This window comes from Mirounga leonina, unplaced genomic scaffold, assembly GCF_011800145.1.
Source record: "Mirounga leonina isolate KUSES-001 unplaced genomic scaffold, KU_Mleo_1.0 Mir_154, whole genome shotgun sequence".
NCBI lineage: Eukaryota > Metazoa > Chordata > Mammalia > Carnivora > Phocidae > Mirounga > Mirounga leonina.
Window position 1 is genome coordinate 23,371,393 of NW_023270389.1, and position 18,675 is coordinate 23,390,067.

The 18,675-nt window shown below is 35.8% G+C and overlaps 1 protein-coding gene across 2 annotated transcripts in view; it reads right to left on the bottom strand.

The window, feature by feature from the left end:
* Nucleotides 1-18,675, bottom strand: part of KCNT2 (potassium sodium-activated channel subfamily T member 2) — a 379,267-nt gene that overhangs the window by 117,110 nt on the left and 243,482 nt on the right. For both annotated transcript variants that reach the window (XM_035010164.1, XM_035010163.1), the window contains exon 14: nucleotides 11,172-11,280. In XM_035010164.1, the coding sequence (XP_034866055.1) occupies nucleotides 11,172-11,280 (109 nt within the window). The remainder of the gene's footprint in view (nucleotides 1-11,171; nucleotides 11,281-18,675) is intronic.

Consider the following 18,675-nt stretch of genomic DNA (forward strand, 5'->3'; position numbering starts at 1 on the left):
TTAATTTCAGCATTCTGTCAATTTCAAAAGATCTTTTTTACTTTCTATTTCTCCACCATAACTCCTGTTCTTCCTAAATCTAGAATAATAATTATAATAATTTTAAGCTATTCTAGCTTTGTGTACTTATTTATTACGGCTTTTTTCTTATTATTAAAGAGAAGATAAGATCCTTCAGAAATATAACCAACAGAAATCTAAGTTAAAGATTCTGAAAATTTAAAATTCTACAAATAAAAAAATATCCTCAGTACTTTATTCCTTTGAATAGCCATCATCACCCTTTTATAATTCTTTAATATTCTTCTAAGCTATTATTTATACTTCTCTAACAAAAATACATTTAAAATATTTACTCATTTACTAAGGGTCTCCTTGCTTCAAAAAATATATTTGATTCTATTTTCAAATGTGTTTTTTTTGTTTTTTGTTTTTTTTTTACTAGTGAGTATAAAACCAACCTTCCCTATAGATCCAAAACAATTCCAGTGAGAATAGAGATAGTTGTTTCCATCTGGCTGGATTTATTTCCCTCATTTCATGCTGCATGCTGATAGTCAGCAAATGGCAAGAGCCATATTTCAAAATTCTGAATACGAGATATAGGGATATTAAATGGATCCCTTTGTCTGTAAATGTTTTGTTAAGTGGCAGGTTACACCTTATGGTGAGTAAGAAGGGATCACGCTATTTTGTCTGGAGCCACCAAATGCCCAGTTATAGAATACTGACCCCCAACTCCAAACTATCTACTAGCATACAATTCAGACATTTTCTTCTAATTTGTTTAGGAAAAATCAGATTTTTCCCAGTGGTAAATGTCTGACTAACATTAACTTCAGGGGAATGGTACTGTGGTAGATGGAACAGGGGTAACTTGTTTAGTATTCAGAAATTCAATTAAAATTTGACTTCTTTTTCTAGAAATCTTACAGCCCAAAGCTTCGCTGGGGGATGCCATTTTGTCCTGCTGCATCACCCTCTAGACATCCTGAGAGGGCGTTTTAACAGGAAACATCCCTTTTTCCATCTCCCAGAAATTGATTGAAATCTCTTATGCCTTTCACTTCTTTTTTATTAATGAAAGCTTATCATTTTTTCTCTGTCATCATTTCAATGGAGTCTCATGAAGGAGAGCAGATAAAGGCATATGGTTCATAAACTAGTTTGAGGCAAGGGCTTCAGTGAATCATCTTTAGTGCACTCTTTACTTCATTTATTTAACTAATATTTGTTGAGCATTCATGCTGTGAAGGTATGAGTACAACAAGTTTTCTACCTTGAATGAAATTACAGCTTACTAAACAAGAAAAAATAAATACATTAAAAGAAAAAGCAAAAAAACAAAAACAGAGGTGTCTGGGTTGCTCTGGGTGGATGTTTGTTAAGCGTCCAATTCTTGGTTTCAGCTTAGGTCATGATCTTGAGGTCGTGGGACTGAACCCCCATGTCAGGGCTGAGCATGGAGTCTGCTTGAGATTCTCTCTCCTCTCCCTCCCCACTCTGCCTCTTCCCCCCACTCGCGCACACACTCTCTCTCTAAAATAAATAAATAAAATCTTTAAAAAATACATACTTTGGAGGAATATATTAAAAGTCCATACAAGTTCATAGAAATCACATTAAATTGGGGAGTTTAAAAATATTCATGAGGAGATAGAATTTTTGATTTAGCAAAATCCTCTAGAAAGCCAGAAGAAATGAATTCAAGGCAATGGGAACAACATTTTTAAAAAAGATGTGGAAATCACAAAGTATATTTAGGATCATGTTATTTGGAGGACACGATATATATATAAGAGAATCATGGGAGATGAAGATATAAAAATAAATTAGGACTAGAGTGTAGAGGGCCTTAAATTAAATGGACATATTTGAATCTGATTTGATAATGAATGATGAGCTATTTAAGGCTTTTCAAACAGAGGACTGACAGATGAAAGCAATATCCAGATATCTCAAACTATGTTTAATAAAATACTGTTCCAGTTGATCTTTTAATAGGTGGGCTTAGGAAAACATTTCTCAGGTAATCAAACAGATTTTAGAGACACCAAATAAAATGCTCTTCCATGGAGATTTTCAGTACATATTACTTATATAAAAGAAAAATAAAAGTAACCTTCAGAGGTGCATCATTTCCCTCTCTTGTGATTACCTCCTTTCAGACCTCCAGTCTTGTAGTCCTTTTTCAAAAATGTTTTGTCATGGGAGAAATGGAAAAAGCACCATTGGGGTATACAGACAACACCATCTCTCTCAATTTCCATGGTCAAAGAAGCAGGCTTCCACAGAACCAGCAGAACTGTTTGATAGTGGAAACAATTATAACTTATAGATGTTTCAATAAAACCTATGGTGTCCCCCAATTCTACAGCTGTTATGGATGAATTTTTTGCCCTCCCAAAACCATATGTTGAAGTCCTAACCCCTAGCACTTCAGAATGTGACTGTATTTGGAGACAGAGACTTTAAAAAAGTGATTAAGTTGGGGGCATCTGGGTGGCTCAGTTGGGGGAACATCTGACTCTTGGTTTTGGCTCAGGTCATGATCTCAGGGTTGTGAGATCAAGCCCCACATCCAGTTTCATGCTCAGCACGAGTCTGCTTGAGATTTTCTCTCTCCTTCTCCCTCCGCCCCTCCCTTCTCTCTCTCTCAAATAAATAAATAAATCTTTAAAAAAAAAAAAAAGTGAAGTTGAAACAAGGCTGTTAGTGTGAGCCCTAGTCCAATCTGTTGTCTTCATAAGAGACAGGAGAGACATAGGAAAGATCATGTGAGGACAGAAACAGAAGATGGCCATCTGCAAGCTAGGATAGAGGCCTCAGGAGAAACCAAACCTGCCAATACCTTGACACTGGGCTTCCAACCTCCAGGACTGTGAGAAATTAAATTTTTATTATTTAAACCACCCAGTTTCTTTGTTATGGCAGCCCTAGCAAACTAATATAATGGCCAGGAAAATCTAAGCCCTTTACAGCAGGGTAGTGTGAGGTGGGAAATTTTAGAAGAAAAAGTAAGAATTATTATGTAGTTTATAGATGCAGTGAAATTCATACTCTGTAGTGGAAAAGAAGAGAAGGATATGGGAAGGAAATATGTAAAAGCCCTTTTTATGACCTTCCTTTTTTTCTGGAAGTCCTAGCAGCAGTAAGTTACCAGGTTGCTAATGGCGTGAGGCATTAGGGATGGGAAAGAGATTTGAAGTATGGTGGGAGGGAAAAAAAAAAAAAGCCTGTTAATATTCTCAACTCTGACTGAAAGCACTGAAAAGCATATACATCTATCTATTAATGGAAATAGAGGCTCAGATTTAGGAAAGTTTTATCAAATAAAGTTCAAAATTTATACTACAAGTGACAATTACTCGAAATGGGGCAATCAAACATTAGAACTGAAAAAAAACAATTATGTTTTACTCTAAAGGAAAACCAAGTGCCTCTTCTTCTCGTGGACACTTTTATTTTTACTTTTAGCTTCATATGGGAAGAGAGTGACTGGATTAGATCTGCCAGATGACAAAATGTAATCTTCTGTCACAGTTTTGGAATGGGAAACTTCCAAGAGAACTAAAGGTAATTCACTTGAGCTTGCCCTGCCACCCCACACACATTTTTTTTTTCCATTTTCCTTTCTTTCAGTCAAGGGGGTAATTATAATCTGTTACTTTTTTTTTTTTTAGAGAGAGAGCGCACAAGTGCAGAGGGGAGAGGGAGACGGACAGAGAGTCTGAAGCGGGCTCTGCCTTGAGCACAAAGTCACACACTGGACTCCATCTCATAAACCTGACATCACGACCTGAGCTAAAACCAACAGCCCAGCACTTAACCCACTGCATCACCCAGGCGCCCCTAATCTGTTACTTTTAAGAAACTTTCTCTTCCTTTCTCATGGCAACTGATTCCCTGGGCCCTCTGTGACCAGCTCAGTATTATAAAGGAGAAAAACTCTCCAACCCTTCTCATCTCTACCTCTGTCCATGCTTCCCTCCCTTGTTTTGGTCCTTTTTCTGGAGATGGTAAAAGACATTCGATTTTCCTTTTCCCTCATCATAGTGTTTAAAATAGGGACTCCCCGGATGTTGGAATATAATAGACAAGGGAAGTCTCATGGTTAATTTTCATCTGAGATCAGAGAAACAATGAAGCCTTCCACATGGTCTAGCGCAGATCCCTATAGTTCTGCTTAGGTTCAAAGATACAACAAAATGGGCGCCTGGCTGGCACAGGAGGTAGAGCATGACACTCTTGATTTTAGGGTCATGAGTTCCAGCCCCACACCTTGGGGTGATGAACTTACTTAAAAAAAAAAAAAGATATAACAAAATATTGTCGTATCTTGCTCTTTGTTTTCTCCAGATATACTTTTTTCCTGATGATTTTGTTTGGAGAATTCCTCCAGTCAAAATACTATTTAAAATATTTAAATCACTCTCAAATAAAGCTGACTAAAATGTTTAAAAATAAATATTTAATTCCTCAGGCTTTCCTTGTCTTTCACCACCTTGGCATCTGGAAGAGTACTGGTCAGTTATTTTGTAGGATGTTCTCAATACTGGTGTGTCTAGGTGTTTCCTCATAATCAGAAAATATTGTCAAGAATACCAAAGAAATTACGTCATGTACTTCTTTTTTTTTTTTTTTTGTCATGTACTGCTTAGCACATCATAGGGATTACATGACATTGAGATCTCTTTTTATTGGTGATGTTTTCCTTTGTCTCTTGATTAAGACCGTGTCTGTCAGGTTACTTCACTATAAAATTATAATTTTTCCTTTCATAGTTATTAAATATTATAGACAGACATGTTGAGACCACACAATGATCCTGGCTCTCCTTAAACATTCACCTGCTAATACTAGCACCCCTTGGAGGATCGTGTCTATGACAATTGCTTGCCTAATGATGACTTCCTATTTCTCTCTTTCCTTCCACATTATTAGTTGGAATTCTTTGGTAAGAAAGAGCTAAGCTTCTTCCCCACTTATTTATTTATTCATTGCTTACTTACATCAGTGTATTTACTTGATTTTATGTTAAAATTGAATGTTATCATTATTTATTTTGTTTCTCAAATTGTCCCATCTTAGCTTGTTAGGAACTCCTTCAGGTTATTTATTGTGTCATTTTGACAAAACCCCACTCTTCAGAGCAACTCCTTACTTTCTGGCACCACGAGATTTTTCCAGACTCTTCTTACACATTCCCTGCCTGTATCCTGGATTCACCCAATACCCCAAGGAGCCCTGGATGTTTTTATTAGAGAACTGTGTTTAGTAACCAAGATGTGAGCATTAAATGTGCTAAGTGCTACTGAGTTGTCATTGCTCTCTCAGTAAACAGAGCTAGGAATTATATTTGTATATACTTACAGGCCCATACAGACACAGATCTAAATCTGTGTCTATCTTTGATATATATGCATTAAAAGTCATGAGTTTATACTGATTTCCAATCTTACCCACAGGAACTCTCACTGATTGGAGGAGGCTTAGGAGAAATAACAACTAAATGCAATGCAGGATCTTGGAGAAGATCCTTGAACAGAAAAGGGATATTAATGATAAAACTGGTGAAATTCATTTAGGCCAATAATTTAGTCAATTGTGTTGTACGAATGTTAATTTGTCATTTTGATAACTGTGCTATGATACTCTAAGATATAAGCATTAAGGGAAGTTTATATGGGAAGGGTATGTAGGAGCTCCCTGTATTATTTTTGTAAATTTTCTGTGAGTCTAAATTTGGTTCAAATAAAAAGACTAAAAAATAAGCCATTAAAAATGTAATGTGTTATCCATCATTTCCCAACCTTACTTGAGTACATAATTTTACTTTTCAGGAAAATTATTAACTTCCATCCAAAAGCATTATTAATTGTGCCTTGGAACACAATTTTGGCAATGATATGAAATAATAGAACCACTATTTATATACCACACAAAAAAATTAATTACAGTGCATTTGACTTAATGTGTTTCTACTATGGTTGAAGATTTCCCAAAACTATGAAGCAACCTCTGGTGAAACAGTTATTTGAGAAAACCTAAATTTCACTTAAATTTAAATGTACACTATTATAATGGTCATGATAGAAATTTGAACAAGACTATCTCTCTACAATTTTACAAACACTTTGCATGTGGTTAGAGGTATGATAAAATTTTGCAAGCTAAGGAAATAACCACAAATGAAGGTGTTCTTCTATTTTAAAAGAGACCAATTATATTGAAAACAACAGACAAAACTTAATAGTGTGAAATTTTCATTTTACAAAAAGCATTGCAGCAATACCCAAATCTGCAGTTTCCAGATCCCATTGATGAAAATAACACACTCACCCTGGTAACTTAATGGAGGGCTTCTTATGAAATAACCACCCCTGAGGAACATATTTACAAAACTGCAACTTTTTGAAATTGATTTTACTAAAATATAAAAGCAACTTTGCTTTCCCCTTACTTCTAATATGTATCTATGGAATGTAGCATTAGAATTCTTACATCTTTTCACTCATCCAAAATACTTAAGATACATATTTATATCATATATGAATTGATTTCTATTTGGGGCCTCCTTTTTTGTGGCCATGTAAATCAAAAGAAAATTATTGCAATATATTGTAATAATATATTGTGAAATCTGAAACTGCCAGCAACTGTTACCTGCTTACATTTATATAACTTAACCATTTTCTCTGATATCTGTCTTTATCTTTATGTCTTCTACATTTTAAAAATAATTTTACTGCATTTAATAATTTTCTTATTTAAATTATTTTTTATTTCAAACAAACTTTGAAAAGGTCACTGAAAACTTGTATCCTTTTTTTTTTTTAAGATTTCATTTATTTATTTGTCAGAGAGAGAGAGCGAGCACACAAGCAGGGGGCAGTGGCACACAGAGGGAGAAGCAGGCTCCCTGCTGATTAAGGAACCTGATGTGAGACTCGATCCCAGGACCCTGAGATCATGACCTGAGCCGAAGGCAGACGTTAACCAACTGAGGCATCTCAAAACTTGTATCTTTTAAGAAGACAAAATAATTTTATACCTCCTATAACTCTACTTGGCTTTCTCCTATGAAATCTTCCATGACTAAATAATATACTGCTGGAGAGTAAAATGCCTGACATTGTACATACTTGAGTCATCCTTTCCAAAATATATTTAATCCTAATCTCTGTAATACTTAAGACAGTGATTCAAAAGATTGGTCATGGCGAGATATATACCTTCACTGTTTATTGCTTGGAAGCATTCTGGTATATATTTGTTCATTCATGTCATTCTTTGTTCCAAAAAATATCCAAATGAAGTTACCAACATATTCTAATTTAAATATAAATCATATGTGTGCATGGCCTGAGTCTTCTCCATAACAAATACATATATGGTGGGTGACCTGCATTTGTCTTTAAAGCATCTCTCCTCCACCCTCAAAGTGTCTCTGACAGCAAATTTAAAAAAATGATTTTGATGCATATAGAATCTGACTCACTTGATACACATAAATAGAGCCAATGAGAGAACTAAAGAGTACCTACCTACTATGGTCTGGTATGGCTGTACATAATCCTCAAAACCAACCTGTGAAGTGACTTCATCCACTTTCATGGTTTCAAGTGTTCCATATGCAGATGACAGCCAAATTTCTATTATCAGTGTAGCTAAGCTCCAGACTGTATATTAGACATAATTTTGGGAGTCTAACAAGTACCTTAAATTATGTTCAAAATAAAAATTCTGATCTTCCCCGGTCTTCTTCATTGTGGTAAATCACCATTATATTCTTCTGGTAACTCTGTCCAAAAATTTGCAGTCATGCTAGACTCTTCTTCTGTTCCACCCGACATCTAATCAACAATTCCTGACAACAAAACCTTCAAAATACATCTAGAATTTGAGCACTTCTAATCACTTCCATTCTTGTGCCTCTGCCCAAGAACAAGGCTTAACTTCTCTGGTTTAGATTAGTCCCATAATCTCTTAATTACTTTTGCTCAACCAAGAAGCCAATGTGTTTGTTACTCTTATTCAAACGTTATCCCTCTTCAGCTCAGAATCTTTCAATGATTTTTCATTTGAGAGTGATGGGCACTGCCCTTCTAATGGCCTAGAAGACCATTGTTTCCCTGTCAGATCTCAGCTTTTACTCCCTTTCTCGTCCTTCCATTCTAGCTACGCTGGCCTATCTGCCGTTTCTCAGATCATCAGATGTGTGTCCATCTGAGATATATTTTACTTATTTATTTTTGATCTGTCTCCCCAATTGTAATAAAAGCTTCAGGACAGCTGGAATTTTTCTATTGGTTTCCTTGTTGAAACCACAACACCTGGAATGGTTTTGTCACAGGGTAAGCATTAAATAAATAATTGTCAAATAAATGAATAAAGTAATGGATGAGAAAATTATTATCTCAAATTTTCCATATAAAATGATTGAGAATGAAATGGAATATGTAACTGGCTCAGTGTTAGTTAACTTTGCCAGTTAGTGAGTGAACCATTTCAAGCTGCCAGAATGGGTGGTCTTTTATCTCTGTCACATTTCCTCCCTAAATTTATAAGTCCCATTTACAGCATGAACACTACCAAACAGAGGGAATTTTAGTTGTGATTAGGTTATGCAGTTCCCAGAAAGTCCAATTTTAGTTGCTACTTTAATGAGAGAATTTTCTGAATCACGTATTTTATAATAATATGTTTGGTTTGGGCTCACTGATAATACATTAAAATTCAGGTAAAGGGCCAACTATCAAAAAGTATTAATAATTAACAACTATACTATAGATATACTAATATTTTTTAATAGTGCCAAGTTGGCAATCATCAGATTTGAGCTCTCTCTCTAATAAGAAACAATGACCTTTGTATTTCACATATAAAACTTAGGCTTTCACAATTATTTGCATGAATCAATATACCCCCAGATAAGATCCTTTGATTTATTTTTTATTCTTATGATACATAATCTAATTATTATAAAAGAGTAAACATATAATTTTAAATAAATATGTGTGTATATATGTATATATACATAGGTGTGTATACAGATTTTTTTAACTTAGATTACTTACATTGCTAACAGACATAGCTAGAATCAAGTTCATATTCTAATATGCAAAATATAATTGTATCTTAAGAAGTTAAAAGGCAATGGTTGGACTTCATGGAAAGTTTTAAATAGTCCCAGCTGGCAATACTTTGCCCCTTTGCCGTTCCCCTTCTTCCTACTTAGAAGGAGAATAGCCTAAAGCAAAGCAGGTGTTTTGTGATTACAAGGAGAGCATCTTGAGGATTATGTTCTACAGCTAAAAATGTTAGAATTAAAAAAAAAAAAATGGAATGAACTAGGTGTACTGTTGAGTCAGACATGTTGCTCTAGATGCTGTGCCCCAGATTTTGGATTTATAAAATGGAGTGATGAAAGGATTCAGGAGTTAGATAGTGGTGATATTTCCACAAGTCTGTGAATATGCCAAGGAACATTAAATCATATGCTATAGATGGGTGATTTGTATGGTATATGAATTATGGCTCAATAAAGTTATTCTGGTGCACTGCAGCATTTATTGTGACACTTAGTTGTGAAGTAATTTTGCTAGTCAATCTTATCCATGGAAAATCCTTAATTATGTGGTAATAATGTCTTCAAAAACATTACTTTCTCTTTTAGTAAGGCAAAATTCATTAAAGTATGTTGGGAAAAGTCATATTTTAAGGATTGTTGAAATGTTTTTTGAACTTATATCAAGTGCAAGTTGTTCACTAGGGCAATATTGTATGCCAATAAGTAATATTTACTAGGACTTGAACACTGCAATTTAACCAGTATAATTAATGATGTATGTTAGTGTTGATGAGCCTCATTTTTATCATTTCTACAACAATAAAACGAGACTAGATATTCAGTTCTAAAGTGGTATGCCTATGACAAAGAGGGCATGGCAAAATAATGAACCCTTGTGAAGAGTTCTATGAATGTTCCATTAATTGGTGTTAACGTCATTTTGAGTATTTTACTTAATTTCATCAAAATGCTGCATATTTTCTCCAAAGAAAAACAATTTATTCATAATCCTGTTACATCTTTTCCATTGCACAAATTAAAGTTTTGTAAATGCATAGAATAGAAATATTTTCATTGAGAACCTTAAGAAAATTACTCCTCAGAAAATCTTACTATTTCAATAGAGCAGAGACATAATTAAAAGTAAGGGAGTAAAATCTACCTGAAAATACTGTAGGGTATTTTCTACTTTCCAGTTAGCAACCTACTCCATCTAGTACTAAATCCCAAAAAATTAAAAAAAAAAACAAATCCCCAAAAAGAATTTTCCTTCTTCTTGATTTGACACTTCACTTAAATAACTATCAATTAACTTACTAAATTTAAATATTCATATCCACAACCACCACAGTAAAATTTACTTAGAAAATCAACATTTTGTCTAAAATACCAAATAAGGACTAGGAAAAGGTATGATATGTAATGTAAGATTTGTCTCTTCAAATAAGGTGGGGATTGTGTTCACTGATTATATTTTCCTTGATCATCCAAGTCAAATACAAACTCTCTCATAGAACAAAATGGTCTGATGATATAACCTTCCCTCATCTACCTTGAAATGCATATAAAAAAGTGATTTCTTTTATACTACTTGCTAATTTTATAATAATTGTAAAATTTTAATTTTGAGGTCAAACATATACATATAGCTTTGAAATAAAAACTTACCTCAGGAATAGAAAAAATGGTTTTAAGATCTCATACTAATGATTGTCATCATCCTGTTATTTAAAGTTTTATTTGCTACGTATCTTGGAAATAGAAACAGTGCCCTAATCCTAGACCTAACAAATGATGTAGACACTTAGAATTTAGGATGAAACAAATTATCTCAGGATTAGTTAGAAAAGACAGCAAATAACTGACAATTTTTTATATGTCTTAGACCACCCCCCCCGCCCCTAACCGGTATTTGTCTGTCCATCTATATATCTATCCATCTGTCTGTCAGATGAAGATAACTCACACAAATACAAGTATAGGTACATATCTAGCTGTATACCTTGGCTTACTGTACTTCTAAATCACATAACTGCATTTATATTATTTTTTAAAAATAATTTAAAAATGCATTATCTTAAAGAAAATATATACTTACTGCCCTCTAGAGGTATGAACCAGTAGTGTAATAAGTGTAGATGTTGCCGGGCATATACAGTTTAAAGCTAACATGGCGTATTTAAACTCTTCTTCACAAACAACATGATCTGTTTGAAATAAAATAGGTAAATTAGAATAATTTACCATGGGAGAGTACTATTTTAAAATAATATGAAAAATAAAACAGCAAATAAAATTACAGAGGTTTCCACATAAACACACTTGTCTTTGAGATGTTTTTACATGTGCAATTTTCCCCAGGAAAAATGTTTCATAAGAGAGTACTAGATTATGAGTTAAGTGACCAAGAGGGAAGGGGGTCTTAGCCACAATTCTGTCTTTAATGAAATTGGCAGCCTTTGGCAAAATGTTTAATTTTCCTCTGCTTCATCTTTACAAGGAGGTGAGAGGTAGATTGGAGGAGCAGTCTGGAAAATAAATCAGAAATTGTATAAAGTCTCCTTTAATTGTGATAATTCAATGGTATGAAATGCAGTAGTATTGATTTACAGCATTATTGATTTATCAAATTCATAGTCACAGAGCACACAGAATTATTAAAAGACATGGTACATAACAATTATATAACAGTAATAGATTTTGTACAATCAAAACAACTATGATATCAGGTAATAAAAACTAATGATAAAAATACATTTAAATTTAAATTGTACTTTGACCTCAAGACCTACAGTCATAAATGCAAAAGATGATAGGATTCAATCAGGAAAGATAATAAATGGCAACTGAAGTCAGTGACATAAAAACAATAGAGTGTGCTAAAGATAGTAGCACATGAGAGGTTGCAGGCCACATTAAAGGGGGATGATGCTACTCAGCCCATGTCCATTACTTTCATACAGTGATGAGGGCACAGACACCATATATCCACTTTTCCATAGAAGTAATAATTTAGAGAAGTGATTAAGATATTGTTTACTTTGTGAAAAAAATAAAGTCCCTTCCCAAGTAAACAATTATAGCTGATATTAGAAATAAAGACAATGTGTAAAGTACCAAGAAAATAAATACTGCCAGAAAATAGTTTTAGATGTCAGAGGACAAGAGGACCCTATTTCAACTGGTCGCCTGAATTGAGCTGGATATCTACCAGACCACTCTGAACACACACAAAATCAGCCTGAGATGTAAGAAGATATATCTGGATCTCTAAAAGCAGAATATCTCTGGAGGTATGAAGTGGGGAGCTATGATTCCACAGGCAGATATCAGAAGATAAACGGAAGGGGGAGGGAGTTGCCATAAGCACTTGAGCTGGGAAGGTGAAATAACACAGGAGTGCAACAGCCTCCCGAGTTGGAGACCAGGCACAGATTTGCAGACAGTAGCGAGACTCCCTTCCCCACTGAAACCTGGAGCTGCACAGGCCCACCTGCAAACTGGGGGTGGCTTGCAGTTTTAGAAGCACAAAGGGCAGAGACATACCTTGGCCTGGAAGAGAGGACTGGGGGTGCTGCTGAGGGGTGCACAGCCCAGGACGCTGTGGGTTTTAGCAGCACAGACAGAAACAGAGACAGTATGACCTGGAGAGCTCACTGAAGAACAGACTGTGATCTCTCTGTTCTGAGGCAGAGGTTTGGATATGATCACTTCTGCTCTGACTCTCAGAAGAGACATGGAAAGCCACCAGGGAAAACAGCCAGAGAACAAAAGCCCCCCAAAAACAGTTTTCACTGAGCCCATCCTCCCCTGCAGGCGCCAGGACAAATCTGCCCAAACAGGGTTGCCTGAGTAACAGCATGGCAGGCCCCTCCCCCAAAAGACAGGCTGTATTAAGAACAAGAGGCCGACAACCCTAATGTCCCTATAAAACAGATGCATCTTGCTTGGGTTGTGGTCAATAATTTGGACTCTACGTTCCCTCAACCACCACTCAACAGAATGACTAAGAGGAGGAACCCCCCAAATAGGAAAGATCAGAGACTGTGACCTATGCCACAGAACAAATGGATATGGATACAAATAAGCAAAATGTCAGAAATAGACTTCAGGGTAACAGTTATGAAGACAATAGCTAGGCTGGAGAAAACGATTAATGGCAACATAGAGTCTCTAAGGGCAGAAATGAGAGCTCATCAGGCCAAACTTAAAAATGCTATTGATGAGATGCAATCTAGATACTCTAACAGCTAGGGTAAATGAGGCAGAAGACAGAATTAGTGATCTAAAAGACAAACTGATAGAAAAGAAGGAACAGAAGGAGGCCCAGAACAAACAGCTTAAAATCCATGAAAACAATTAGAGAAATAAGTGACGCCATGAAACGTTCCAGTGTCAGAATTATTGGGATCCCTGAGGGAGTGGAGAGAGAGAGAGGACTAGAAGATATATTTGAGCAAATTGTAGCTGAGAACTTCCCTAACATGGGGAGTGAAACAAGCATTTCCCTCCCAAGATCAAGGAGAACAGACCAACGCCCCAGCATGTAATAGTAAAACTCCCAAATCTTAGAACCAAGGAAACCATCTTAAGGACAGTTAGGGGGAAGAGATTCCTTAGGTACAGAGGGAGGAACATCAGAATAACATCAGACCTATCTACAGAGACCTGGCAAGCCAGAAAGGTCTGGCAAGACATATTCAGGGTACTAAATGAGAAAAACATGCAGCCAAGAATACTTTATCCAGCAAGGCTGTCATTTAGAATGAATGGAGAGATACAGAGCTTCCAAGAGTGGCAGAAACTGAAAGAATATGTGACCACTAAGACAGCCCTGCAAGAAATATTGAGGGTGGTTCTATAAAAAGAGAAAGACCCAAAGAGTGATATAGAAGAGAAATTTACAGAGACAATCTATAGAAACAAGGACTTCACAGGCAACATGATGACAATAAAATCATATCTTTCAATAATCACTCTCAACGTGAACAGCTCCCATAAAATGGCACAGGGTTGCAGAATGGATAAAAAGACAGGACCCATCCATACGCTGTCTACAAGACGCTCATTTTGAACCTAAAGATACATCCAGACTGAAAGTGAAGGGATGGAGAACCATCTTTCATGCCAACAGACCACAAAAAAAAAGCTGGGGTAGCAATTCTCATATCAAATTAGATTTTAAGCTAAAGAGTGTAGTTAGAGACACAGAAGGACACTATATCATTCTTAAAGACTCTATCCAACAAGAAGATCTAACAATTGAAAATATATATGCCCCCAACATGGGAGCAGCCAACTACATAAGCCAACTAAAATAAACCAAATAGTTAACCAAAATAAAGAGACATGTTGATAATAATATGTTAATAGTAGGAGACCTAAACACTCCACTCTCAACAATAGAAAGATCATTTAAGCAGAAAATCAACAAAGAAACAAGAACTTGAGTGACACACTGGACCAGATGGACCTCATAGATATATACAGAACATTCCACCCTAAAACAACAGAATACTCATTCTTCTTGAGCGCACACAGAACTTTCTCCAGAATAGACCACATACTGGGTCACAAATCAGGTCTCAACTTATACCAAAAGATTGAAATTATTTCCCACATATCCTCAGACCATAATGTTTTGAAACTGGAACTCAATCACAAGAAAAAGACTGGAAGAAATTAAAACACTTGGAAACTAAAGACCACTCTGCTTAAGAATGTTTGGGTCAACCAGGAAATCAAAGAAGAACTTACACAATTCATGGAAACCAATGAAGATGAAAACACATCAGTCCAAAACCTATGGGATACTGCAAAGGTGGTCCTAAGGGGAAAATGCATAGCCATCCAAGCCTCACTCAAAAAAATAGAAAAATCCCGAATTCACCAACTAACTTTACACCTTAAAAGAACTGGTGAAAAAACAACAAATGCCTAAGCCACACATTAGAAGAGAAATAATTAAGATTAGAGAAGAGATCAATGAATTAGAAACCAAAAATACAGTAGAGCAGATCAACAAAACTAGAAGCTGGTTCTTTGAAAGAATTAATAAGATCAATAAACCACTGGCCAGAATTATACAAAAGAAAAGAGAAAGGACACAAATCAATAAAATTATGAATGAAAGGGGAGAGATCATGACTAACACCAAGGAAATAGAAACAATTATTAGAAATTATTATCAACAACTATATGCCAATAAATTAAGCAATCTGGAAGAAATCGATGCCTTCCTAGAAACCTATAAACTACCAAGACTGAAACAGGAAGAAATTGACAACCTGAAGAGGCCAATAACCAGTAATGAGATTGAAGCAGTGATCAAAAAACTCCCCAAAAAACAAGAATCCAGGGCCTGACGGATTCCCTGGGGAATTCTACCAAACATTCAAAGAAGAAATAATACCTATTCTCCTGAAGCTGCTACAAAAAATAGAAACAGAAGGAAAGCTTCCAGACTCATTCTATGAGTCCAGCATTACCTTGATCCCCAAACCAGGCAAACACCCCATCAAAAGGGAGAATTTCAGACCCATATCCCTGATGAATATGGATGGCAAAATTCTCAAAAAATCCTAGCTAATAGGATCCAACAGTACATTAAAAAGATCATCCACCAAGACCAAGTGGGATTTATCCTTGGGATGCAAGGGTGGTTCAACATTCGTAAATCAATTGATGTGATAAAAAACATTAATAAGAGGAGAGAGAAGAACCATATAGTCCTCTCAATTGATGCAGAAAAAGCATCTCACAAAATAAAGCATCCTTTCCTGATTAAAACACTTCAGAGTATAGGGATAGAGGGAACATTCCTCAAGTTCATAAAATCCATCTATGAAAAACCCACAGCAAATATTCTCAATGGGGAAAAGCTGAGAGCCCTTCCCTTAAGATCAGGAACATGACAAGGATGCCCACTCTCGCCACTATAGTTCAACATAGCACTAGAAGTCCTAGCAACAGCAATCAAACAACAAAAAGAAATAAAAGGTATTCAAATTGGCAAAGAAGAAGTCAAACTCTCTCCTTCGCAGATGACATGATACTTTATGTGGAAAACTAAAAGACTCCACCCCCAAATTACTAGAACTCATACAGCAATTCAGTAATGTGGCAGGATAAAAAATCAATGCACAGAAATCTGTTGCTTTCTTATACACTAACAATGTAATTGTAGAAAGAGAAATTAGAGAATTGATTCCATTTACAATAACACCAAAAACCATAAAATACCTTGGAATAAACTTAACCAAAGAGGTAAAGGATCTATACTCTAAGAACTACAGAACACTCATGAAAGAAATTGAAGAAGACACAAAAAGATGGAAAAACATCCCATGCTCATGGAACAGAAGAATAAACATATTTAAAATGTCTATGCTACCCAGAGCAATCTATAACTTCAACACCATCCCAATCAAAATTCCAATGACATTTTTCAAAGTGCTGGAACAAACAGTTCTAAAATTTGTATGGAATCAGAAAAGACCCTGAATCACTGAGGAAATGTTGAAAAAGAAAAACAAAGCTGGAGGCATCATGTTGCCCGATTTCATGCTATATTACAAAGCTGTGATCACCAAAACAGCATGGTACTGGCACAAAAACAGACATATAGACCAATGGAACAGAATAGAGAACCCAGATATGGACCCTCAACTCTATGGTCAAATAATCTTTGACAAAGCAGGAAAAAATATGCAATGGAAAAAAGACAGTCTCTTCAATAACTGGTGAGGGGAAAATTGGACAGCCAAATGCAGAAGAATGAAACTCGACCATACACAAAGATAAACTCAAAATGGATGAAAGACCTCAATATGAGACAGGAGTCCATCAAAATCCTAGAGGAGATCATAGGCAGTAACCTCTTTGACATCGGCCACAGCAACTTCTTTCAAGACACTTCTCCAAAGGCAAGGGAAACAAAAGCAAAAATGAACTTTTGGGGGGACTTCATCAAGATAAAAAGCTTCTGCACAGCAAAGGAAACAGTCAACAAAACAAAGAGGCAACCCACAGAATGGGAGAAGATATTTGCAAGTGACACTACAGACAAAGAGCTGATATCCAAAAACCAAAAAAGAATTTCTGAAACTCAACACCCAAAAACAAATAATCAAGTCAAAAATGGGGAGAAGACATGAACAGACACTTCTCCAAAGAAGACATACAAATGGCTAACAGACAAATGAAAAAATGTTCATCATCATTAGCCATCAGGGACATTCAAATCAAAACCACATTGAGATACCATCTTACACCAGTTAGAATGGCAAAAATTGACAGGGCAAGAAACAACAAATGTTGGAGACATTGTGGAGAAAGGGGAACCCTCTTATACTGTTGGTGGGAATGCAAGTTGGTATAGCCACTTTGGAAAAGAGTGTGGAGGTTCCTCAAAAAATTAAAAATAGAGGAACCCTATGACCCAGCAATTGCACTACTGGGTATTTATCCCAAAGACACAGATGTAGTGAAAAGAAGGGTTGTATGTACTCCAATGTTCATAGCAGCATTTTCCACAATAGCCAAACTGTGAAAAGAGATACCTTCAATAGATGAATGGATAAGGAAGATGTGGTTCATATATACAATGGAATATTACTCAGCCACCAGAAAGGATGAATAACCAGCTTTTGCATCAACATGGATAGGACTGGAGGAGATTATGCTAAGTGAAATAAGTCAAGCAGAGAAAGTCAATTATCATGGTTTCACTTATTTGTGGAACATAAGGAATAGCATGGAGGACATTAGGAGAAGGAATGGAAAAATGAAGAGGGGAAATCGGAGGGGGAGGTGAACCATGAGAGACTACAGACTCCGAGAAACAAATGAGGGTTTAGACGGGAGGGGGGTGGGGGGATGGGTTAGCCCAGTGATGGGTATTAAGGAGGGCACATATTGCATGGAGCAGTGGGTGTTATATGCAAACAATGAATCATGGAATACTACATAAAAAACTAATGATGTACTGTCTGGTGACTAACATAACATAATAAAAAAAGAAAATAGTTTTGGCTACATTAATAAATAGAAGGTTGAATTTGTAGGTGAGTCAGATATCTACAGAGTGAACATATCGGGGCACCTGGGTGGCAGAGTCAGTTAAGTACTGCTACTTTGCCCCTCATTTCTCAATGTCATATGACAGCCAAGGTTTATTGATCATACCACTAAAGTCTTCTCTATCTTTCCCACCTTTCCCACCTCCATTCTACTGTCCCTACTTGCTAGAGGCTTCCAATCCTTATCCATAATTCTTAAGGGCTGGATATCAGCTTTTAGAATTATTATTATTATTTTTTAGATTTTAGAAAGGTAATGTGCTTCATCTACCAGACCCTATGTAATACATCTAGGGAGCAGCCTATGCTTTAACATACTATTATTTCTGCAGCTAAATATGTGAATACTAAGTGCAAAAAATAAAATTCAGTATGGGGATTGCTACCAAATAATTTCAGGTCAGGTCAGATTTCACCAACAACAGAAATACTTTTTTCTTTCTTTCTTTCTCCTTTTTCTTTCTTTCTTTCTTTCTTTCTTTCTTTCTTTCTTTCTTTCTTTCTTTCTTTCTTTCTTTCTTT